Here is a 26,325-nt window from a genome sequence, read left to right on the forward strand (position 1 = left end):
TTTCAGTTCTGGATAGGAACCAAACATCTGGTATTTGAAAGTACAAGCAGAAAACCGAATTCTTTTTCAGGGGAACTGGTAGATACCTGATACTGTCAATGACTTGTTGAGTAATATAGTCATAACAGATTAGAATTAGGGAGAATGTGACATATATTTGGTTTCATTTCACTCATGACTTTTTTTAAAAACCAATAGCAATTTTCAATATGGAACCATACCACTGGCAAAGTCTTTCTTGTGGTCATTAATGTTACTGCTTTAAAACAAATTTGAATATTTTGTGCTGTCCATCTAGGAGCGTTTGAATGAGTTGCACTGATATGTATGTTGCTGTGATACCAGGAATTTCTGTTCTGGATACTTCACATATGCTATCATGAGAACATTTGAATTTCTTTTTTTTCCCAAAATATGTCTCTGTGGTTACATTTTATTAGCTGATTGGCACACTTTCATCAGATCAAAACAAAACCTTTGCCTTTGAAACTTTGGTTATACTTGTAAAACTATGCTAAAAATGTGTAATGCATTTATGAAAAGCAAAATATAGATGAAGATTCATCAAAGAGAAACCTTTAGCTTATCATTTAATTTCTTGTTTATTCACATGTTCTGTTAGTAGTTAACATAATATTGCCCTATAATGTTTATAGTTAATATTTATAGCTGTATTTAAACCCAGATTACTTAGCACTATTTCTTAATTATTTATATATTTGTGTAAATTATGAAAACACTTGGTATAAATTATTCACTAATATTGATTGGAAACTATGACCTTCTAATGTTGTTGAGATAAACAAAACACTAACTTATACCTATTACTTAATACTGGACAAGGTTAATTTTGCTTGTCCTTTTATAGTAATTGAATCACAAATGCAAATTGACACTTACCCTAAGAAAACAAGGATGTTATCTAAATTAAAACGAGATGGAGTAAGACATATTGCAACATGTTCATTATGCTAAGGCTAGTAGTTTGAGATTTTATCTAAAGGAAAGCAGTTTTGAATTAAAATCTCAGTTGCATAACAAATTAGAATTCCGGCACGGGTGAACTTGGCTGGTATATTTTACTATGTGCTTAATGTGTTGTATTCTCTTACATGTACTTCTGCTATTATTGTGCACTGTAGCCTATTGAAATACATATATAGCTATTGTTGTATGTTGAACTTTTTGAATGGATTAAAGTTACAGTTGTAACACAGACATTTTATTCATGTTCTTTCCATTTCATTTGGGTTTTGTGTTTGCAGAACGCCCTCTTCACTACACTGAAAATGTGTTGGAGCAGGTGCTTCGGTGGAGTTCATTAGCTGAACCTGGCTCTGCTTATCTTGTGGTGAAGAGATTCTTAACCGCTGACACAATTAAACCCTGCAGAGGTAAGGTGTCATTGCTTCCTCTTGCAAAGGTTTGGAAATTCAAGTGACTACAGCCTAATTATTAAGGGACAAGTGGTGTTTGAAAATATGAAAAAGAAGAGTAACTAAATGCAGAATCCCATTACTGTGGAGAAGAAGAAAATCCAGATAGGAGGAAAATTCCCTGTGGCTAATTTGAGGGTATGAGTTTAAGTGTGGGAAAAGAATGGTTCATGTTTTGCAAGGTTGTTTGCCCTAACTGTGCTAATCTATGTTCCAGTTTTTAGATTGATAGTGAATAGTTTTCTTGAATTATGTTTAATTTGGGAGGCTTTCTGGATGTTGACAATGTACAAGTTATATGAGCTCTGACGTTGATTGTTACAGTGTAAGTCTTACTTTTTCTGCAGTATTGGTCTTGGAAAACAAATAAATATGAAATATAGCACTTGGAACAAGTATAGCTGCTATCTCCTGGGGAAGAAACTACACATTGTATGGTTCATTGTAAAGTTAGCTGGCACAGTGAGCTCTGTCACACAGTCTCAGAACATGTATGAGATAACGGAATATTTTATTGTGAAACTTTCTTTTTTAAAAAATTTTTATTGTCAAACTGATGTACAAAGAGGTTACAGTTTCATATGTTAGGCATTGGATATATTTCTTGTACTGTTTGTTACCTCCTCCTTCATTACCCCCTTCCCCATCCCACTTTCCTTTCCCACCCCATGAGTTGTTCAGTTCATTTACACCAAACAGTTTTGCAAGTATTGCTTTTGTAGTTGTTTGTATTTTTTACCCTGTGTCTCTCGATTTTGGTATTCCCTTTCAATTTCCTAGTTCTAATACCAGTATACACAGTTCCCAATGTACTAAGATAAGATATAGAGATAGTGCAGGTACAACCACAGGAAGGTGATACAGGAATATCATCAATAATAGAAGCTACAGTTACACATAGCACGTTGAAAGTAGTTACAACAGTGATATAACAATTGTTTCCATAACATGGAGTTTATTTCACTTAGCATCATCTTATGTGTTCATAAGGGTATAGCTATTGGGCTTTTGTGATGCTCTGCTGAGACTAGCCTAAACCTGTGCTAATTATTCCCTATGAGGGAGACCATAGAGTCCATGGTTCTTTGGGTCTGGCTCACTTCACTTAGTATAATTTTTTCCAAGTCCTTCCATTTCCTTACAAATGGGACAATGTCATTCTTTCTGATAGAGGCATAAAATTCCATTGTGTATATGTACCACATTTTCCTGATCCATTCATCTACTGAGGGGCATCTGGGTTGGTTCTATATTCTAGCTGTGACAAATTGTGCTGAGATGAACATTGTTTTGCTGGTGGGTTCAGTGTGTTCTTGTTTGTGGTCTTTGGGTAGATGCCCAAAAATGGAGCTGCTGGGTCATAGAGGAGCTCTATGTTTAGCCTTCTGAGGACTCTCCATACCGCTTTCCGGAGTGGCTGAACCAGTTTACATTCCCACCAACAATAAAGTAGGGTTCCCTTTTGGCCACATCCCCTCCAACATTTGTTATTGTTAGTTTTCTTGATATAGGACATTCTTACTGGGGTGAGATGGAATCTCAATGTTGTTTTGATGTTCATTTCTTTTATGGCCAGTGATGTAGAGCACTTTTTCATATGTCTCTTGGCCATTCTAATTTCCTCATCAGAGAAGTCTCTTTGTAAGTCTTTGTCTCACTTGTTGAGGGGGTTATTGTTTCTTTGTAGTTTTGCTTTGGAGGAATGTAATTTTTTTAGTTCTGCATATATTTTAGATATGAGGCCTTTGTCCGCTGTATGGCCAGTAAAGATCTTCTCCCAATCTGTGGGCTTTCTGTTTATCTTGAGAGCTATGTCCTTTGCCGTACAGAAGCTCTGGAGTTTGATGCAGTCCCATCTGTCCATCATTTCTTTGATTTGTAGCATTTCTGGGTCTTTGTTAAGAAAGTTCCATCCTGTGCCAATGAGCCCAATTGTTTCTCCTACTCCTTCCTTTAGTGTTTTCAGGGTATCTGTTTTAATTTCCAGGTCTTTGATCCATTTTTAATTGTTTGGTTCAGGGTGATATATAATGAACTTTCTTTCAGTTCTGTAATCATCTATGTCAGCTTAGAAAACATTTAAGTCAGCCTTACATATAAAAACCATTTCCAAAAACAAAGGTTGAAAGATTTTTTTAATATGCAATTCACCACAGCTTTAATAATATTAACAATATCCCTTAATGTTTACCAATTACATATTATTACCAAATTTTCTAGATACTGAATCTCATTTAAACATTCAAAAATGCCCTTTTAAGCCTTTCTTGTTGTTTACAAGTAAGAGAATTGGAAGATGAGATTAGGTACGTTAAATTTTCCTAGATTACAGTCACTATGTTAGTTTTGAGAAAATAATTGGTCCATCTTTCAAAAGTTTTTGGACAGTTGGGAAGAAAATGCTATAAACTTTACCAGATTGAATTCAAATGACCCACTGAGCTCTCAATTGCATTAAAAATTAACTGATAAATTCTGATTGCATGGTATTGTCCTCTGTATATTATACTTGTGTACAAGCATTTGTACAAAATTCATCCTGTTCTTATGAACATCTAAATCAGCAAAACAGATATTAGTCATTTTGCCATAAAAGGTTATTTTTCAGAGACATTTATCTTCTTTTAACTTTTTTTTTACTACTTTAAATTAATGATTTTGACCCACATCTATGTCACTTCCTGAAGGATCACAGGAGAAATTTATATGAATGTATCTCTAGGCGAGGGAGCTATTGGTGACCTTAGTGGGGATATTTTCAGATAGATTCATGGTAGTTAGATCTTTAGTTTATGCTGTCTTGACTAATATATCATAAATCAATCACAAATAACCACCTAGTCCAGAATCATTGTTCCATGTATTATTTCTATACCCAGAAAATGGGCCATGGGGTTCTAGATGGGAAATAATGAAAGTAAATCAAATGTGATTTCTTTGACAATTTATTAGAAGAAAATCTGGAATCATCTCAGAAACAATTGTTGTTCAAAGCAGAAAAGTACTTATTTTTCTTTTTTCCATTCTTAAGATTTTTCTTCTCTAACAATTGGGCCAAGTAGAAATCTGCAACTTGAAAACCAGGGTAACTAACACTTATCTAATATATTATAACTTGTTGAAGAGAAAGATGGACTGTAGTCTAGATCAATACTAAGTATCTGTCAGCATGCATGAGGCCCTCTCTTCAAGCCCAGGCACAAAAAAGAGAAAAGCAAAATGCAAGACATTTTACAATAATATCTTTTGTAATCTGCTTCCTCTCCTCATGCTGGTCTTTCTATCTTTGTCTCTAAATTCCTGTCATACATATATTGTGCATATTTTATTAACTCGTGATAGTTTTTTCTTATTGTATGGAACAAATTACATGTTATTCCTCTCTTTGATAAAGTGCTTTCATTATTTTTCCCTAAGCCAAGTATTTTATCATGTAATAAATATTTGCTGAAGTTTAGAAGTTTAAATTTCTTCATTATTTTGACTGATTTGACTGATTTTTAAAATGGAGACATTAAGTATAGGCTTTGGGTATAATCACCCAACATTTAATATTTGCTCAATCATTTTAAGGTAATGAGATACCATACTTGACTTCTGCAGAAGTAAACAGGAGTAGCAGAGTTTTTCTGTTGACTACTTAAAATCAGTTCTGTGTTTTTCAAAACAGCATTTTATTTCTCAGAAACATTTTGTGTCATTGCCATTATCCTAATGAGGAGTTAATTAACTTGAAAAGAAATATAATAGTTCTCAAATTCCATCTCTACTTTGTTGCTTAAAAGCTAAGACATTTAGCCATAATGAAACTTCATTTAGCTGCTATTTAAACTTTATCATAGCTATTCTTACTAGGCGATCTTTTTTATCATTATCCTTTATATTGTTTTCACATCTTTGTCACAAGTAAACTCCAAATTTGGCCTTCTGAGTGGCTCTGGAAGAATTTTTTGTTGTGAAAGTCTAATTTTTATCACTAAATTTCTTTAAAACTACAATAGAATTTCAATGATAAGAATAAAATATTAAGCTACATAAGATGGCAATAACTCTAAACTTATAACTTAAGTGTAAACTTGTTTTGCTTGTCCGTTTAGGTGGCTACATGTGACAAATATATTTGAAATTTAAAATATTTTGAAATGCAATTGCTTTTGACAGACAAATCCAGACTTGGAAACTTAAACCCTTCACTATCAATGGAATTAAAAGAAACTTTCTGCAAAAATAATATGAGTCCATACATTATAGTTTAGCTGAATTTATTCACATTTCACTCCTCCTCATATCGTCTTGTTAAATGCAAAGATGTGAAAGAAAAGGTTGAAGGTTAAAACCTAGCTCACTTCAGCAGGAAGGGTTGTCTTGGAAATTAAATTATAGTCATTGGTATTCACTGAAGATTATGAATGCCCTGACTTTTTCTGATAGTATAATTTGATGGAGAGAAAACCAATGGCTGAGTTTTATTACATTTCTTTTTCATGAAGGAATTTACTATAGAAAATTTAAAGGATTGTTAACCATTATCTTTACCCAGAGGGAACAGAAAATCTAAGTGACTGAAGTCTAAATGTATCCTTATGAGACTTGCAAATACAGCATACAATAAATAATGGTTGTGGCCAGGATGTTTATAGAAAGCTTACAAGCACAGAAAATTGATCAAAGATATCATCACTGACATGTCTTTTTTTTTTTCCCATTCACGGAAATATTATTGTTTGCTTAGGTTTTATTGTCACTATATAGAAGACACAATTCTGTGTTTATTATTAAGTGACCTGAATTCTCATTCTAAAGTAGCTACTTTTGAAACTCAACAAATTATCACCGGAAGCAATACTTTTCTTGGTTATAAAACTATTTTCTACGTAGTACAATTTCAGTAGAATCACAGAAGATAATATATATAATCTATTTGAAAACAGCAATATTATCTTGGTATTCAGTAGGAACATGCTGAAAACTATGCCTTAATTTAATATAAAACTCTTTTGTGCTAGTTTGTTTCAAATCATTTCATTGCAATTTGTTATTGTAATAATAAAACTAGAGAAATAGTTTTCTGCCTTGTTCAATTAGCTGCAACATCAATGAAATGATAGTGAATCTGTGGCACTTTTCGGTCATGTGCTAATATTAACTATTTATAATTTGACTACTTATAAATATCTAAGTACAGAAAAGTGTGCTGAGGCTGCCGAGTCAGTGAACAATTTCTTCTATAAAAAACGAAAATCTGATTGGATATGACAAGTGGATTTAAATTTATTATTTTGCTATTTCTATTTTCTTTAATTTCACATACCCAAAATATATCCATTTCAGCATGTTATCAATATTTAGAGTATTGATTTCAAATGTAGACTGTTTCATTTATTTTTCTTTGAATGGACTTTTCAATATCTGGTTTATATTTTACAATGCTAGCACACTTGGTTGAGGTTAATCACATTTCATATGTTTCTATCACAGGGCTAAAGTGATATCACTGGCAGACAGACACACACATGAAAAAAAACAGTATTCTTGACTAGTGCTGCTTCTAGAGGCTCACCTTAGCCTGCTTCATGGCCCAAAAATTTAGTAATTAAATTACCAAAACTGAAAATATACACATGACGTGTAATGTATTCCAAACAAGTGAAAATGGACCCAACTCACAAAACAATGCTATCTTTTATAGATAAAAGCATCAAAGAAGGAGTCTTGAAAATCAAAGAAGAGCCCTCTAAAATTCTGTCTGGAAATAAGTTTCAAGATCGCTATTTTGTTTTACGAGATGGACATCTCTTTTTTTACAAGGATTCGAAGGTAATTGTAAAAGCAGGATTTGAATGTGCACATTTTGTGTGGTTTGAAACATTCTCTTTGTCTGAATAATTATTTATTGTCAAAGTGATGTACAGAGTGGTTACAGTTTCATACGTAAGGCAGTGGGTACATTTTTGTATATCCCTCTCTGCCATCTCTCTGGAAGTCACTATAGAAAATAAAATGCATGGCAAGCTGATTTCTTTTTCAGCCCTCAGGAATATGATATTAGTGAAGTCAGTAACAAAGTGGCATCTGTAACCCCTTTAAAAATAGTCTAGGACATAGAATGACTTACGCCCTGAAGACAGTTGTAATTGTGGTTTTACAGAAACTAGCATCCAAATCAGCTTTCTGGCCAATAAATTAAGAGAGAATTCCTCATACCTTTAAGGCAAAAGCAGCTTAAGTTGAGCTAATGTAAATTAATGAAAAGTAGTGTTAAAAGCAAGACCAGGAATTTATAATAAATCTGAATCTTTCTTGTACACTTGGATAAATGGACTTGTGTGTCCTATTATTAACTGAATCTTACAGAATATTCCCGGTAAGTTTGAATTGCCTAAAAGTTTTTATTAAAGAATGGTGGAGTAAGGACAAAAGCTTCAAATAAAAAACAGATAGATAAGTAATGTAGGTAGAAAAATATTGAACTGAACACCAGAAAACCTCATCTGTGGTAAAAGTTGGTTATGAGAATAAGTAACTTAACCTCTCAACCTCACTTTCCAAATCTGTATTGCCACGATGAAACTGTGGAGAGGTTGTTCTAATGTTTAAATAAAATATATGTGAAAGTACTTCAAAGTACTTCTAACACTGTGAAATAGTGTATATGGAGAGAGTAGATTATTTATCAGAAGATATAATTAAGAATATGAACATGTATGCTCAGAATGAACAAATATATCCGTGCTTTATAAATCCCATGAAAGGACTTGTCTAGGATATAACGAACCATACAAATGAACAATAAGAAAGATAGTCCTATAAACATTTGCGATAAGGATAGAACAGAAACTGGGCACAGGACGTTGTGGAAATGGCTTACAAGTCTTTGAACCAGAAATGTTTAACATCATTCATCACCTGGAAATTAAAAGTGTTCAATATTGCTTTACAATTACTGGTATGATTTAATACACTATTGACAACTTCAACATTGACAAAGAGTAATGAGTATTCTCATCCGTTTCTAGTGGAGGATAAAATTATACTGTTACTATATAGAAATATGTACTAGTTATTTATATAAAATTATTTATCTATTTTCCTCATAATTCAGCAGTACCATTTCTAAGTGTTAGTTCCATGAACACATTTTCACCAGATTATTTCTTAGCAACTTTAACTTTTAAAATCTAAAGCCTGGAAACATTCCAAATGTCCATACATAGATACATTTCTATAAAAGAATATATATGGAATTTTTATTGAGATAAGGCCTGTTTGGCCTAGGCAAGATTCAGCCTCACTATACAGCTTAGGCAGTCCTTGAATTCTTGATCCTCCTGCTTCAGCCTCTTGAATGTTGGATAACAGGTGTTTACCACCATCCCTGGCCCAAAATGAATGAGTTCCAATTGATGCTGTGTTCATCACTCTTCAAAACTTGATGAGCAAAATAAGCATGATAAACACCACATGCAAAACCTTCCAATGGTGATAGAGATCAGAATGTTTTTTATCCAGGTCATATAGAAAAGTTGACTTAGAATTTCCAGGGACAAGATCAGTAGGCTACTTTGTGAAAATGGTCTCTGTCATGTTTTGGGTGGTGATCACTTGGGCGGAACGTCTACTGCTTTGAGATTTGAAGAGTAATGAGGCAATTAATTATTCTCAATGTAAAATGACTATGTAAATGTAAAAGGATCTGACTATTACTGGATGGTAATATTTACTTAGGTGGACATTGCTGATTCTACATGAACAACCAAACACCTCACTGTGTTCTACACATAAAGACAGGGCTAGAATACATCTGCTAATATAATTGGCCAGGTGTGGGGGAGAGCATTACACAGGTTTTCAGAAGCTGCAGTCTCCTTGGGCACTGGTAGCTCAGACCTGTAATCTAACTACTCAAAGGGCTCAGATCGGTGGATTGAAGTTTGAAGCCCATTGGGTCAAGAAAGTCCAATTAAATATCAAAAAACCAGAAGTGGAGTTGTGGCTCAAGTGGTCCGTGCCAGCCTTGAGTGAAAATGCTAAAGGATAATGTGCAGGTTCTGAGTTCAAGCCCAAATATTTTAATCAAGGCAATGATATCTTCTCTTGTGTACTACAAAAGGATGTGAAGACAACTGATGTCAGCAGTGCATAGCAACCGTGGTCATGAGCCCCTCGGCTTGCTTTTAGCTGACTGTTGTCCGTGAAGCAAATTTCTAGGCATTCCATTTGTATTATGTCATGTTACTATTATGAAAACCCCATGAAATAAGCACTGTTGATACTCATTTTTTGCATATAAAGAATAAGCCACTGAGATGGCATATAACTTGTCCAAGGCTGCATAAAAGTAAGAGGGCAAAGCAGAATTCATTCCCAGGAATCAGATTTGAAAGGTTCCAGTGAAACAGTAAGGAAACTTATTAAGTTTACATTACTTTAGCTGACAAAAATTTTGTTAAAAGCAGATGGGTCCTTTTCATTTAAATAGTGCCAAATTTCTTACAATATCATTATGCATAGAATTCAGGTATTTTGTAGTATTTTCCCTGAAGCTTATATAAACTTAATATCTGCCACAAGGGAGCATCTGTGGAACAGTGACAACTCTTACATATGGGTTGTCACTGTGAGATAAACAATTTCAGATTCCTTCACAGAATATATTTTATTTTAAGAATTTATATAGTTTTGAAAGAATCACCTGCTCTAAGGTATTTAGATAGTACTACTAATGCAGTGGAAGTTCAAGAGCCTTTTAGAAAGATAGTATTCTTTAAGGACATAGAAAATATTTTTTAGTGTCCACAAGTTACTCTACTTATAGCCTAATTATTAAATAACTTGAAAGTTTCTATTGCATGTCTGTGAGGATAAATTAATGGAACTGATCCTCTGATTTTTCCCATTGTGGAAAGCACATGAGAGACTATGTGTTTGCTTTACACCCAAACTGTGATTCTTTTCAGCACTTTTTTTTTTACTGGTTATATTTTAATGCCACAGTTTTGTCCCTGTTAATATTAATAGATAAGTCAATTACCAGTGTTAATGTTTGAAGTAATTGCATAGTAATAAATATCAAAATACCTCAACTTGTTTGACTAAAGATTTGGCTGTTTTGGTAGCTTCCATTAATGCATGTATGATTTTACATATTTAGAAGATGACTTACTGAGGAGTAGAAATTACAAATTGAGAAGTTTATTTAAAGTGACTTTGTGGTAATTAGAGATAATTTATGAATGTTCATTAACAACAAGTTAGGGTAATACACAGGGGAAGATACATTTTGTTTTTCAAGTTATCCCTGCATGAAAAACGTTAATTAAAATATTTTCAGGCTTGATTTACATAAAAGGTGAGAGGTTTCTGAGAATATTACCATTACATTGCTAATAGTGTGAAAAAAAGCAAATGAGGTAAAGGGGGGTGGTTTTTAACAGTCTCATGCAGTAATAAACTCATTTGAGTCACAGGAGTAATTTTTAAGTGCATTCATTAAATTGGCTCAGTTAAAAACTTTACTTTGAAATCTAGTGACTAAAGAAATACACTGAAGACTTCCTTACAGACTTCTTAACTGTCTAGTATATTGGGACAAATTTATCCCAAACTATGTATCACCCAAAGAGAGGGTTATCATATCACATCAGTTAATTTATCTTGTCACATAGGTTTACTTTGAGAAAACTCTCCCTGAGTATCTTTTCATTTCATCTTTGTGCATATTCTGTTTAAAGACTGAAGTATTGTTTCACAATTGTTGGGTCTTGTCTCCAGTTAGGTCTTTGTGTTACATTTTACAGAATCTGGTACAAAGTGATGAATCTATGTGCTGGTAGAGGCTTGGGACTTTGTTATATTTCTTTCTACTCAATCTATTACCAAAGGTCTACACACTGTAGGTAATCCTGAATTTATCAGGCTCCTGTATAAATAAAGACACAGTGTTTCTCAAATACACAAGAGTTGTTCTCTTGGAATATCTGCTTTTCCCTCTCCTGGGCTGTCATGGTTGCTGCTATGTCCCAGCTTAGTCCTAGCTAAGTTGATTTAACCTCTGACAAAGGTGGCTATAAATCATCTCTGTGTTATTCATTCCAGTTGGTCATTTATCTGCTTCTTTGTATCCTGTGGTAAGGTACTTAACTAATATGCAGAGTTACTTGACTATTCTACACAAGAGAGTTCAAATTGTTAAAGATGTTCTTAAAATTTAGCATGTTACCTGGCAACAAAATTCAATGCAGTCATTGATATATGATGAAAATATAAAGAAAATTCCAAAATCTGTTTAATGAAAGATTAATTTTTCCTCCTTGCAGAGTACTAAACCGGACAAAATGTTTTCTCTCAGTTCAATGAAGTTTTATCTTGGTGTGAAAAAGAAAATGAAGCCACCTACCAGGTAATGTCTGGAGGGAAAGGGTTGTTCAAAGACAGAAGGAAGGGTACTAAGTGAGTTGAAGGATTTAGGCCTTAGTAGCGTGAGTCTTATTTTTACCCAATGTCAACTGTGGGAAGTTTCTTAAATTACTTCCAGGCATATTGTGGAACTTGTGGGCATAGATAAGGATGGGTGATGTTTTCACTGAGTATCCTGTTGACTAATGCTATGTAGGGCAGGGAATCTAAGAAAGCCCTGACATCCTAAATGGACATGGCCTCTTGTATACATCACCGTCTGAGAGACAGGAGTACTTCAAGAAAGTCTGTGCCCCAATACATGCTGCCCTATCTCTCCTGACTCTCAGAATATTTTGGTCCTGACTCTGTAATTTGCCCTTTAGTTGTATCACACCAGTCACTAAGTCTATGCATATAGATGTGAAGAATGTGGACCCACCCATCATCCATGTTGGGTACCTCACTTAGTTCATGTCAACATTCAGTTTGTCCCCTCCAAACTTCTCTTTAAGCAAAATCACTTTGGCTAGCTAATTAATGAGCACACTCATACTTTCCCCAGTTCACGAAACATTGTAGTGAACTGTATGTGCTTCCCTCTAAGATCCCATTACTGAAAGGGTCCTTAATTTTGCCTCACCACTCAATTTCTATGCTTGACACATGCATGTGTGTGGTATTTTGTTTCTCCTTTGGTCCCCCCCCCCAACACACATATAATTGTAACCGTTTTTGTGGATATTTGTCTACAAAATAGTAAATGCCTTATGTAGGCTACTTATGGTGACTTAAAGCTAATACACCAAGACAACTATTTCCGGAAATGGCAGTAAGAGGAGCTACCTCCCTGCTTCAGAGGTTCCAGGACATGGTGTCTGCTCAGGTTCAGTTCTGTTGAAGGCCCTCTCAGATACATCACACCATGACAGCTGGAGATGGTGGGCCTGTGCAGATGCCAGGGAGCACCTCTGTGGCCACTGTTTTATAGCAGTGCTATGAGAATTTCTAGAGGATTCTTTAAGAACTGCATTTATCTCTTCCAGGTATCCATCCCCAATAAACTAAAGACCTCTCACTATGTCCCTGTCCTTAAAGGTTCATCACCTTACCACTCAGGGATTTCCAGGTCTTTCCCATCTCAAAGCTCTTGCCATCTGTCACCCCGTTGTTTAGCATTTATTTTTAGATAACTATACATGTTGACTGATCATTTTTGGAAATCTGTTCCACTATACAGTCTCCCCATAAAAACCCATTTCCAAGCTACTTAAAATTGTTTGCAGTCTTTTATACATTACCTTTTTTAATAGATTCTTTGTATTTCTTCCTATGTGATACAGTTGGGGACTGACTGCATGTTCTGAAAAACATCACTGGTAAGTTTCTTATAATTGGCCCAAGAGTAACATCATTGTTTAAGACGTAGAACTACCGACAGAAAAATGTTCTAACTACAAGAATTTAAAATCATTTATAAATACTCAGCCAGAGGAGAAGAAAATAGGTTTGTATTATGTTCAAGATCTGTTTCCATCCCATGTATCTTTTCTCAACATTGTCTCCTAAGAGAAACTACATCTGATTTCTTCCATGGATACTGTATTATTGTAGAATGCAGGTTTTAAAAGCTAAGTAGGTAGTGTTACATAGACAGGATCTAGCTTAGTAGAATTTTAAATAGAAAAGCACACATCTGGGTGTCAAGCTTGTTTTTTACATGTCCTTCTTTCCACTGAAGTCACCTACATTCTGCCAGTCTTGCTCTGTCTCCTCCTCAGCCTACCTGTGTATAAGAAATCACTAAGCCACATTGTATCCCTTCAGCATACCTTCATCTACCCATATCTTGTGTCCTTAGGGCCATCCCTTCCTTATTCTGCCTAGAGATTTCAGAAGTCTTACATTCTCTGCATGCTTTTTGTTGTCTGATACATCCTTCACCGAGCTGCCAGAGAAGAGCTGCCTCTTCTCTCCTTTTTTAAAACATTCTCACAAGAGAAACCCCAGAATTGAGGATGTGGTATGCTAGGCGACTCCCTTCGCCCTCATCTTCCATGGGTCTGGAAGTTGAAATAAACTTATTGTGACTTCTTAGCTACACATGCATTGCACATGGCTTGCAGATGCTTTTCCGTTCCTTTATCCTAATGACTTAACAGCAAAATTGCCCCTGGAGCCTCATTAGTTAACTTTTGCCTTTCTTCATTATTTATTTCCTCTTTGTATTTACAAAAGTTTACATGTGTACAGGAAGACCAAAGATAATTTTATATTTTGGATGTAGTAATAAGAAGAGATAACAACTATGAGTGACCTTGTAGGACTGATGATGGAAGCAAACAGTTTTAAGAAATTTTATGTTTACTTTTTGTTTCAAGTAGCTTACATTTAGTAATTCAGGAGTATAAGATTATAATTTCATTGAAAGGTCTATTCTGCCATTCTACAGCAGTCACAACATTTGTTCCTTATAGCAAATAATCTTAATCTGACTTCCTTTTGCATCACATCTGCTGTTTCCAGTTTTCACTTCACTCCCCTTGTGCTTTTTTCTTGCTGTTACAGATATTGCAAAGCTCCAGAGCAAGGGCTCCTTTTATTTAGGGCTTGAATCAAAGGTACTGAAACAATGTAGTGGATATGTAGTATAGTTTCTGTGATTTATTTTTTTGTAGGTCTATGGAAATTGTAGTTTTTAATGATAATGACTGTATCTAAGCTTTCTTTATTTTGTAGTTATTGCTGGGTGCTGGTGCCTCATGACTGTAATCCTAGCTACTCAGGAGGCTGAGATCTGAGAATTGTGATTCTAACCATAACCCAGCCAGGGCAGGAAAGTCCAATGGACTCTGTTTTCAAATATTGACCCAAAAGTCAGAAGTAAAGTTGTGACTCAAGTGATAGAGTACTAGCCTTCAGTAAAAAAGCTAAGAGAGACAACCTGATCCTGAGTTCAAGCCCCAGGACCAGAACACACATACAGGTGCATGCATATACCACAAGGAAATTTCATTTTAAAAATGTGCAAACAGGGGCTGGGGATATAGCCTAGCGGCAAGAGTGCCTGCCTCGGATACACGAGGCCCTAGGTTCGATTCCCCAGCACCACATATACAGAAAACGGCCAGAAGCGGCGCTGTGGTTCAAGTGGCAAAGTGCTAGCCTTGAGCGGGAAGAAGCCAGGGACAGTGCTCAGGCCCTGAGTCCAAGGCCCAGGACTGGCAAAAAAAAAAAAAAAAAATGTGCAAACACAATAGAATCAGGATTTCTGGGTAAAAAGATGTTTTCCTATAAAATACCTGAAAAGGAAAAATGGCATTGACTTTTCTGTTTTTCCAAAGTATTTCTAATTGTTTTGCAGTAGATATTGAAACCCTTTGCTATAGTTTGTTTAAAATAGCATATTTGCACTGTTATTTTGATGTTTACCAGAGAAACCACTTTTGCAACCACTTCTACTAAACATTGTACTTTTGATTGCATGAAACCATAAAGCTGGAGAAATTGATGGATTTTTTTTATTGCTACATCACCAGACACCGTGGAGAAAAGCCAGTTGTCTTTGTGAACTATTCATTATATAAACCTTCTTTTGTAGGCACCTATGTTGTGATAGTGCACAATCCCAGATTGAGTGGATGGCAAGTATCTTTCTTGCTCAGGTATGATATTAGTTTCAACTATCTAATAAAGTATAATAACTTTATTCATAGTCAATGTTTAATATGCTGACACTTGTTAAATCATTTTAATAAGAATTTTAGATATACACAGTTGATATACACTTTCATTCTCATGTTCATTTTAGTTTTAATTGTGAAATTCCAAACTTATCCATTTTATCATCCTTTGAAACAGTTTATTCTCTTTTTAGGCTTTAATTTTTTTTTCTGACCCACCATTCTTTGGCATAGGAGCGGTGTTGGTTTATGATGAGAACATAAGAGGAATTTAGTTCAGCTGTCATACTTTCAACTGTCACATCCTTAAAGATCTTCACTTTGAAAATGTGTCCTGTTTCCTTTGTTCTCTCACTTTTCTTATCCTTGCCTTTCTAGAAGTAAGGACATAATCATACATTTCTTAAATCCCTATTAATGAGTGATAGTTTGTAAGAGCCAACTTTGGGATTCTTTGAAGCAACCATGCATGATGTCATCTGGCTTTGAGAACAAACATTCTGTTGTTCTCCTAATACTGTTCACTTAGTGGTTGAAGCTCAAGGTTCTCTGATGCCAAAACTTAAACTCAATTTTCCATTTAGTCTCCACTGTGAAGGAGGACTCACTGTTTCTGAAAAGGTTAAATAGTCCCATTAATTGAATTGGTTTCTTTCCCAACCTTGTCTGGCTGAATTCCCAACAATGCTTCTCACAAAACATTGAAATTTATTGGTAACGATTAATTTGCCACTCTTCATTACTGAGAAGCTGCTTTCCTGCTTCTTTTACAAGGAAGAAGTTAACTCACCTAAAATCTAGTTCTTACTTGTTCTGAAAACAGTTTTCTCTGTTCATTTAATTTAGTGGCCTTTCCAATGATTAATAAACATGGTTTATCTCATCTTGTCTGTACTATTACTACTTGGGAATATATTTTCAAGAAAAGACTACTTTTTCACTGTTTAGACACTTTATTTATGAAAACTCATATATCTGTAATGTTACTCACAAACAGCATACAAAAGCCCTCTAGATTTGAAGTATTTTAGTATAATACTATTAATGTTTCGGTCAAAAGGTATTATAGCGTCTATGGCACACTTAAATTCTTATTTTAGTTTTAAAAAGTGAAGTTTATAGATTGTAGCTGAAGCTCAAGGGATAGATAGGTAGGAAAAGAGTCTCATGACCAAGTTATGTCTTCCTTCCTCACATATCATTTACCCTTGTCCCAAAGGAGTAGCCCAAGTATTATTTTTTCCTGTTCATTTAATTTCTATATGCTATTGTCATATTTCTGTATTGTCTGTATTTCATTGTAATAAACACAGAGAACTCCTTGGGTTCTAAAACATATGGCTTCACAAACCATAAGGAAACAGCAAAATAGCATATATTAATGTATGTTAATGAGTACACATATTGATCAGCAGTAAATTTCCTTAACAGTAACTCCTTTCTGGTGCTCAGAAAACTTTTGTCATAGCTAATATCTTCATCCTCACCATTGTTTCATCGTTCCTCTGATTTCCAACTTAGAAATCTCATTTTCAGGAAACTTTCCCTGACCTGCAGACTATTTAGACCCTTGGTGACCTGAACTTTTCCATTGTAGTAGCTATTAAAAACATATGTGTTTATAAGTATTGGTAATTTCATACCTGCCTGTTTTAAATGTAACATTAGTGAGAAGAAAAGTTATGAGAGGAAACCTTTTTTTCTAACATAGCTCCTCTCCGTATATCTGCTTCACCCATGGGCCCATCCATTGCCTTCTAGAGTATTTGTACTTACTATATCAGGAAAAGGGAAAGAAAACAAATGTTATATAAATTTCAAATGGACAACCATATGATAACATGGCTTTCTGAATATGTGTTAGGTGAGTTGAGATAGGTCAAAAAAAAAAAAAAAGATGAAGGAATCAATCCTACAGTTATCTATGAGGTATATTTCTAGAGGTCAGACCAGCCGACCCAAATCCAGTAGTGATCTTGGTTTATTCCATAAAAATTTCTATGTATAAGGAAAGCTTGGGACACATTTTCTAGTTCCTGTTCCTGTATAAGAGTTTGAAATAGAAGAAAGAAACCATCTGTTTTTTTCAGTTGAAAAAAAAAATGTGTGTGGCTCCTTTGTCGAGTCTACATTATAGGGGTTAGGTGAATGAATAAGGACGAGCAGCTACTGAAAGATGTTAGCTCAGACAAGGAGAGTGATGGGACACCCAGATTCAGGAATATTACTAGAGACAACAGAGCTTCTAAATTGTCTGGCTGGAGAAGTTCGAGAAAATGAGCAGACACAAGGAAGAATCTTAGTTTTTAGGCCCTGGATAATTGACAAATGTACATGGGATAGGCAGAGATGTAAGAGCAAACTGAAAGTTGTGTTTAGGCTACATGAATTTGGGGCACCCATTGTATACACAAAAGGATAGGCTGAATGGCAAGTTGAACCAACGTTTGAGCTTGAAATGTTCATTCAGGAGAAGTCAGCATTTGGATTCTGTCAAAAGCTGGATTGAAATAAGACAGGGTGAGGAACACAGGTGTGTAGAGAAGCTTGAATTTGCTCAGGGACACTGCAAAAGTTAACTATCATGCAGAATAGGAAGAAATAAGAAAGGAAAAGAAAAAAATGATTGAATAAGAAGGAAAACTAGATCAGTAAAATTCTGCCATATAATTGACTAGACATGAGCAATAAGTCAAAGTAGTTATGGCATGTGGGTTAGAGTGTTTATAATTACCAAGGAAGAATCTATGTCTTTAATATGCTGATGGAGACTGTCTGATAGTTGGGAGTAATTTGTGGTAAAGAACAAGAGATATTACGGAAATAGAGGTCCTCAGCAGACTTGAGTAGCAATATGATCAAGTACACAATTGTACATTAGTGCTGAAAATCATTATATTATAACTAAAAGTGAGCACATTCCTCAAATTATTGACTACATGTTCTAACATACTGAACAATTATAGACATGACTGGAAAAAGGTTACTGTGCAATCAGAGCAAACGCTGATTACAAAGAGGAGTAATGTAGCAATAGTTAAAAAGAAATTGGTAGGTTTCATCACAGGGAAATTATACTCTTCAGTGACTTCAGTTACTAATGACTTTTTGAATTAAATCAGTTAGATGACCACTTATGAGATAGGAAAGGTTATTAGAAGTGTCATGGCACAGGAAAAAGATGAAAAATAATTCACAAACTGTTAGGAAGCCAGTGGTCTATGGTAAAACTTAAAGTTAGTGCTGACAATTCACAAACATACAACTAAATTTAAAATGAGAGGATTTAGAAAATAATATGTGTTTTCTCTATTAATTAGCAGATAACCATGGAGTAAATACAATTATGTTTACCTAGGTTAGGGACTTTGCAAAGGAAAGTATGATGGAGGGCCAACAAACATAAGACAAAGATAATTTACAAAGAAGTAAATTTAATAATCCACTATGACATCTCAGCCAAGCTATGAAGGAAATGTGAAAAAGCATGTAATAATAGTGGTGAATGAATTCAAAATCTCAAAGAATCAAAGAATGTTTACATTCCTACTAAATGCCTGGCTTTTTCTGTATGTTTTTTACATTTTTTAAGAGGTCATTTTTAAAGTAAATAACATTGTGCCAAGGAAATATATTGTGAAATAACCTCCCACCCCCAAAAGGGTCATTATGATGAATGAAACTAAATCAAAGTGGTGGGATAAGGAAGACAAGGAAAGAAATGAGAGGCAGAAATTGAGATGTTGTGTATGATGATTGGTGCTAACAATTAAAGTATTATCTCAGAAATTTGTCTCTGTTGTATAACTTTTGAGATCATTTACCATTTACGTCACAACATATCACTTAGATCTAGAGGTTTCTGTTTTCTCAAAAATATCATGTAAGAATATATGTCATCAATTTGAAGATATAAATATAATTCACACAATTACAGACTTAGTTCTCAGCTAGTTTTTTCTTACCTCTCTATATTATGAGCATATCAATTATATAAATATTCGAGGTCTTTTTTTACCATGTTTCTGACCAAGATATCAAAAACATTATTATACTAATAACTTTCTCTGTGGTTGACATAGTACCTTAAAGATTTAATCAGGGTAGATTCTTTACTAGAATTTAAGGAAATACATTATATACTGAAGCATCCTTGAAGACTAAATGGTGTATTATATGCATATTAATGACTATGATTCCTAGATATATGTCCCTCAATAATTTAGCTTTTGCAATAGGGCACACAGTAGATACTTGTAGACATAAATTCATTACCATGAACCAACATATTAAAATATTAACCATAGCATAAAGATAATAATGCTTTGCTATAGCTTAAAACTAGAGGAAAATAACTAGTAGACTTTTAACTGTATAGTGTACAAAGTGGATTTTATTTAAGCAAAATATCAGTAACATCTTATTTTGTACTTGGTATTCTACACTTCTTTCATGGATTGATGTCAAAAAATCAATTTGCTTTTCTTAACTTTTAAAAAGTTTAATCTACCCTGAGAAGTATACAAGTTCTTTTAAGATTTATCTTTTATGTATATCTCAAGAATTAATCACCAGAGAGCTTTTAATTTCACCTCTGGACATTTATCCCCCATTGAAAAATTTGCTTTTCTTCAGTCATATCTATAATTGTTTATTGGACAGAATATGTAGTCAATAATTTGAGAACAAATGTGCCACACTCTCTGTTTTGTAATGATTTTCAGTATAAATGTGTGTGTATAAAAATGTAACATTTCTTTGGAATTCAATTAGATGCAGTAGTAATGTTTTTCAAAAGGTCATCAAAAAAGGCTAATTTTTCAAGTGGCCATGCCGTAAGTTGATTTGAGGTATATAATATTGAATTCTTTTTACATCAAAATCCTGTTTGGTATGGGAGGAAAATAAATGTAGAGTTACTTTGATTACAGGATCTAGCAATGTACACAAGCATCTCATTTTCCTCTTCCAAAGAGATTTGTCAGTCCCCTTCCATATTTTGCCCTCTTTGGTTTGAGAAGTAGTAAGTAGTACAGAAGGCATGTGCTTGAAACCTAGAAATTGAACTGAGACTTCAAAGCTCAGCTCACTTCAGTTTCACAACCTTGAGCCATGCCACTGCCAACATCAATATCATAACCACAAATGGCTTTTTCTCAGAAAGCAGACTTTTTGATGTTGATACATGAAGAAGGAGCCAAGTGACTCACATGGTGTATGGCACATAATAAAATCACATACTAACCACATGAAATTGTGTTTCCACAGCATGAAAATGATATATGGCCACCAGCGGGAAAGGAACGAAAACGTTCAATAACCAAAAATCCCAAAATTGGGGGTTTACCTCTCATTCCCATTCAGCCTGTAAAAAATGCAACCCAAGCCCGGAGGAATATTGAGGTAGGTTAGACGCTTGTCTCATATAAACTTATAGCACTTACTTTCTTATTCCTAATATGACTGAGTGAATTAAGTACTTCATTGCCTTCAAAAGCACAGTAACAATTACTTGGAAAAGCAAAATGATAACTTTATACATCACAAAAAATACTACAAATAAACATGTCACTGTTTTTTTTTTAATTCCTTGACTGCTAATTACAATGCTATTATATGCCGAGTGCTATTATTTTTTTCCCTCTAAGGTAGCCAGGCAAACTTAAATATGTGTAGAGAAATCCACAAGTAAAATCTCACTCTCAAATTTATTTATAACACTCTTAGAATAAATCCATGGTAGAGTATCTAGAGTCAGGACAACTAGTTTTTCTAGTACTCAACAACCCTTTTCAAAATGGCCACTGAAAATCAACAAAGGAGATCTGGCCTTTTGCATGGAGGATGCTATCATTTTTATTTGTTGCTTTGTGGGGCAGAACATTAATAGTAACCATATTGACCAGCAATGTGATCTCTTAAGAAAAAATATTGGTTATTCCTTTTACTTTAAAAACTCATTAGCTACTCAGCGAGTGCATTCATAAGAAAATAAAAGTTATCAAGAGATAGGTTAGGAAGAATTGATTTTGAAATAGTTGGTATATTGGTATATTTGTTGGCTTGGCTTTCATGAGGTTCTTTTGGAAATTGTGTGAGAGTACTTCATCTAAAAGGGAAAGGAAGACTGCTTGCAGAAAGTGACTTCTAAAATTCATTAGTATACTTGTAGTGAGCCAGCTGTATAAATCAGGGAACTTATATGGATTGCAAAGGAGATTACACATGAATAGACATAAAAGAAAGGATGTTTAGAAAGTACAACCTAGATACTACCTGTGGCATTCTCAACTTCCTTTATAATTATGAGTGTCCTACTTTGCATCCTTAGCTGCTTTGTCATATGGAGCTGTTAAGATCCTTATGCTATAGGATTATTGTGATGATTAAATATTCATGGTAATGTTTTAGATTAATTTAGCATTTGTTGAAGAAAATAATATGTAACTTGGAGATCTGAATAGGATAACTCACTAGTTTTCAAAATTGTCTTGCGTAGACATGCATGGTGTTATGGGCCTGTGTAGTCTCAGCATTAGGAGACTGAGTCTAAAGTGAATATTTGTTTGTTTTGTTTTGTTTTGTTTTGTTTTGTTTTTTGGCCAGTCCTGGGCCTTGGACTCAGGGCCTGAGCACTGTCCCTGGCTTCCTTTTTGCTCAAGGCTAGCACTCTGCCACTTGAGCCACAGCGCCACTTCTGGCCGTTTTCTGTATATGTGGTGCTGGGGAATTGAACCCAGGGCCTCATGTATACGAGGCAAGCTCTCTCGCCACTAGGCCATATCCCCAGCCCTAAAGTGAATATTTGATCCCCAAGGAACTATGCAGTTAGAAGCCAAACAAGGTACTTACCAAGCAAGAAGACCCTATTTCAAAAAGAAAGAAAGGGAGAAAAAATTCTTTTTGATAACAAAATCTATAAACAAAAAAATTATGGTCAGAGAACATTGACGCGTGTGAAACAAGGCAGTAATCTAGATTTCTTTTAAATTTATTTATTTTTGTTGTTACTATAAAGGCGATGTATGGAGGGGTTACAGTTACATAATTCAGGTACTGAGTGCATTTCATTTTGAACAATTTCATCCTTTCCCTCTTTCCGTACTTTTCCCCTCCTGTCTAATCTAGATTTGTACCTAGCCTTCTCTTTTCTCCTCTTGTAGATGTGGTTCTGGAAATCACACATCACATTGGTTTTAGGCCAGCCTGGGTTCTCATTCTAAACTCTGCCTATCAGACATGGTGTTCTTTGAGTTAAACACAAACAATACAAGCTGTAAAAGATCATACAAAGCTTTCAAGTCATTATAAGGATTACCTTTAGGTGATAGGATTATATACTTTATAACATGGCAATTAAAACTGAATGCAATAGAAACACCCAGATAAAGGGTTTCTGTTATAATTTGTGCATACCATAGAGTCACATCTCTGGATTCTGAGGGAGGTATTTGAGGACCACCAAGACTAATGCCATAGGCCAGATTTTCTGTGAGGATCCATTCGCCTCCTGGTGCTGTAGCTTTGACAGTAGTTGTTATTCTTGGCAGCTAAGAGAGAGGCTTCACTGCTCTCAACACAGAGTGACACAGGCTGACACTGCCTAGAGCAAGCCACTGCAAGTTCACCTCACTTTCACATGCTACCATCTCTCCTTTTAAATTATTAATACCTCCTTTTGTAAGGGACAGTACACCAGCTTAACTATGCTCTTCTTTCCTCAATAACCCCCCACTTGGTTTTGTTTCCACACAACCTGTAATACTCATATTACTCATGCAAAGCATTCATGGCTTCCAGCTCTCTTTCACTCTACTATCTTCTGACTATTACCAGGGCCCTTCCACGACACATCCCCACCTGTGCAAGGAAATCCATCCTTAAGGCTCTATTATATTTATAGTATACTTAAAATTTCAACATCATGTCCTTAGTAATTAGCCTTTAACTTTACCACCTAAGAGAATTTCAAAGCCTGTGTGCTGATGGAGGAAAGATAATAACAACTGCCACTGTGATATGGAAAAAAATGTATCTTATACAGAGTTAGGTTCTTCTTTAAGAATTCTGTACACTAGGTATTTCCCAGTCCACAGCCTCCCCGAATGCTGGTTTAAAAAGCTCACCTTTATTTCCTGTTGCGGGGGTCCTGTTGCACTGTGCTTGTAGGCTTATTGGCCCTTAAAGTTCATCGCATGAAAAATTCCCTCTAATCTACTGATAATGTAGTGGTTTTTGAACACATATATCCCAAGATTGCAGTGTTTTGAAATATACACCAGAGGAATCCCCATAGGCACTAGGTGGAAAGAGTTCATTCGTCAAATAAGTTGGGGGTAGAATAAAATAGCAAACAAAAGTTCAATGAATTTCTCTACCATTCTACCTCTCATTTTCTTTAAGATGATAATAGGTAGCACGAATGCAAAAAAAAGGGGCTGTCAGACAGTGCAGGGTACATGTACAGGAATCACAAAAGTTAGTTGGAAGGGGAAAGTTTGAAATGAGAGTCAATTAGAAGGAACTTTCTGGAAGACCATTCTTTGAAGTGGTAGGTTAAATGTACATTTAAATAAATTCCGGTAGTCTACAGTGACTTGATTTTGTTAGCTCTAAGACCAGTGTATATAAATTCAGACATGTCACTTATATCAAAGTAAACTATGAACCTACATCATGAGAATAAAGACTTGTATAAAAAGAAGCATTGACTGTATTTTCTAAGTATCAGCTGTGTCAAATCTTGCATTCGTATGAGACTTTTTTATGTTATGTTCAGAGTGCAAGAGCAGAACTTGAAAGGCTGAGGCTCAGTGAAAAGCGCGATCGAGAGTCCATGGACCCAAGCCTGAAGGACAGAGCTTCCATTGTGGCCCAGTGCCTGGAACACAAGGACGATAAACTTCGAAATCGCGCCAGAAAGCATCGGAGTTTCAACTGCCTGGAGGACACAGAGACTGAACTCTCACATGGACTACAAAAAAGCTGCCGAGGAATAAAGACATTGAGGAAGACAGATGACAGGAATGGCAAAGCAACTTTGGACCCTGATCATAAGTTACCGTCAAAGGTAATTGAAGAACTTAGTGTGGTTCTACAACGGTCAAGAACCCTCCCAAAAGAGTTGCAGGGCGAACAGATTTTACAGAAAGAAATCAAATGAATAACCCCACAAATTATTTTTTAATGTTGCATTACAGTGCTTGTGTGTAAAACAGACACGAAACTGTAAGAAGATTACAGAGTTTATCTGTAGACAAATTTGTCTGTGCTTTAAGAAATTTGCCTGTCTATACGTATGCATTTAAAAGAACATTTTAAAATATGTATATATGGGATGAATTGTAAGATTAACTTTATTTTTGTCTGAAGAATGCTTGTAAATGTCAAGTGTATTAACTTTATGTAAGAAGGCCTTGGGTTGCTTTAGGTGGCCAACCCTTTTAAAGTACTTAACTATTAAATGGAATAAGTTATGAATAGAAATCTCAAACTGTACTGTACTGTATAAAATGCTGTGTTTAAAGGAAGCCTATGAAACTGTATGTAACATTTTTCACTTTGAGAAGCCATGTACATGAATTTACCACATGTTAGGTTTTCATTGGGCCCACCTTAGGGAAAAGAGAGAGAAATAAGTTAAAAAGAGTGAGGATTTTTTTTTTCCCCTCAGTGATTGCCTAGCAAACAACTGGGATTTAAACAACAATGAAAAGGCAAAAAGTTAGCCAATGTCCTGCCTTCCCAGGAAGTGAACTAAGATGCCTGCTAGTTCACTAAGGACTGGAACTTATTAAGGACAAAATGCTTGCTAAAGAAATAGCCTTGTGACAGTGTTTCCCAGGGGGAACAGGGCCCATGGGAATAATGGTTTGAGGGCAGCGTTCCCTGTGCACTGTCTGGAGCAACGGAGGCTGCGCTGCAGAGGTTATGGGCTTGCTCTGGCACACACCTCACTTGCACTGTTGTACGCAAACAATTTTTTTAAATCCTTAACCATGTTTTTGGTACGAGCAAAATTCATCCTCATAGGGTGCTTTTCTGTTATTATTCTGTTTGATTTGTGTGTGTGTGTGTGTGTGTGTGTGTGTGTGTGTTATTTTTTTATGTGTGGTTGTAAGGTCTTTTTCTACATTGTCAGAATTATCTGGAAGAACACAGCCTAGGGCCATTTTCCATCTAGTCTTTTTTTTTTTTTAATCACTGTTTTGGGTTTTGTTTTTCCCCTCTCTACCTATGAAAATAACAAAACCCTCTATTTTTATTTTCATGTAAAATCAGCTACACAATTGGAGATTTCCCTATGGGTGACATTAATTATATAGTTTATGTGATTGGCATTGTTTCTCACCTTTAAAATTTTATTAGTGAGCATGCATATTAATGATTATGTAACTTAGCAGGATATGGTAGTGTCTTTCTATAATCCCATCTATTTGGAAGGTCGAAAAGGAGGACTGTGTTTCCAGTCTAGTCTGAGAAAGAAAATTAGCAAGAATCTCATCACACAAAACACGTTGGCTGTGATTGTGTTTCTATTGTGGGAAGTGGTAGTAGAATTATAAAGTCTAAAGTGAACTCTGGGCGAAACGTGGGACCAATTAGAAAAGGACTGGGAAAGGAGTGTAGCTCATGTGGTAGAACACTTGCCCAGCATTCTCAAGACTCAGCATTCAAACCTCAGTCCTACCAGTATGCACACTTTTATGTTACAATGCATTATTCTGAGATGTTGTGCGTCTGCTTTTAGGTGTTTCTCTTTCCAGACTTTGTCTCATGGCCATATTTAAGTCACCCCAATCATAGAACAG

The 26,325-nt window shown here is 35.1% G+C and overlaps 1 protein-coding gene across 3 annotated transcripts in view; it reads left to right on the forward strand.

The window, feature by feature from the left end:
* The window catches only part of Arap2 (ArfGAP with RhoGAP domain, ankyrin repeat and PH domain 2), a 135,618-nt gene extending 110,218 nt beyond the window's left edge, over window positions 1-25,400 (forward strand). For 2 of the 3 annotated variants that reach the window (XM_048363996.1, XM_048363997.1), the window contains 7 exons: window positions 1,266-1,394; window positions 7,126-7,253; window positions 11,753-11,835; window positions 13,175-13,210; window positions 15,433-15,496; window positions 20,783-20,917; window positions 24,294-25,400. In XM_048363996.1, coding sequence (XP_048219953.1) covers window positions 1,266-1,394; window positions 7,126-7,253; window positions 11,753-11,835; window positions 13,175-13,210; window positions 15,433-15,496; window positions 20,783-20,917; window positions 24,294-24,677 — 959 coding nt within the window. In that variant the 3' untranslated portion in view covers window positions 24,678-25,400. Of the gene's footprint in view, window positions 1-1,265; window positions 1,395-7,125; window positions 7,254-11,752; window positions 11,836-13,144; window positions 13,211-15,432; window positions 15,497-20,782; window positions 20,918-24,293 lie in introns of those variants that run through there. The other variant, XR_007213520.1, reaches the window with a different exon arrangement.
* Window positions 25,401-26,325: the final 925 nt, after the last annotated feature.

The sequence above is a fragment of the Perognathus longimembris genome, chromosome 16 (assembly GCF_023159225.1).
Source record: "Perognathus longimembris pacificus isolate PPM17 chromosome 16, ASM2315922v1, whole genome shotgun sequence".
Taxonomy (NCBI): Eukaryota; Metazoa; Chordata; class Mammalia; order Rodentia; family Heteromyidae; genus Perognathus; species Perognathus longimembris.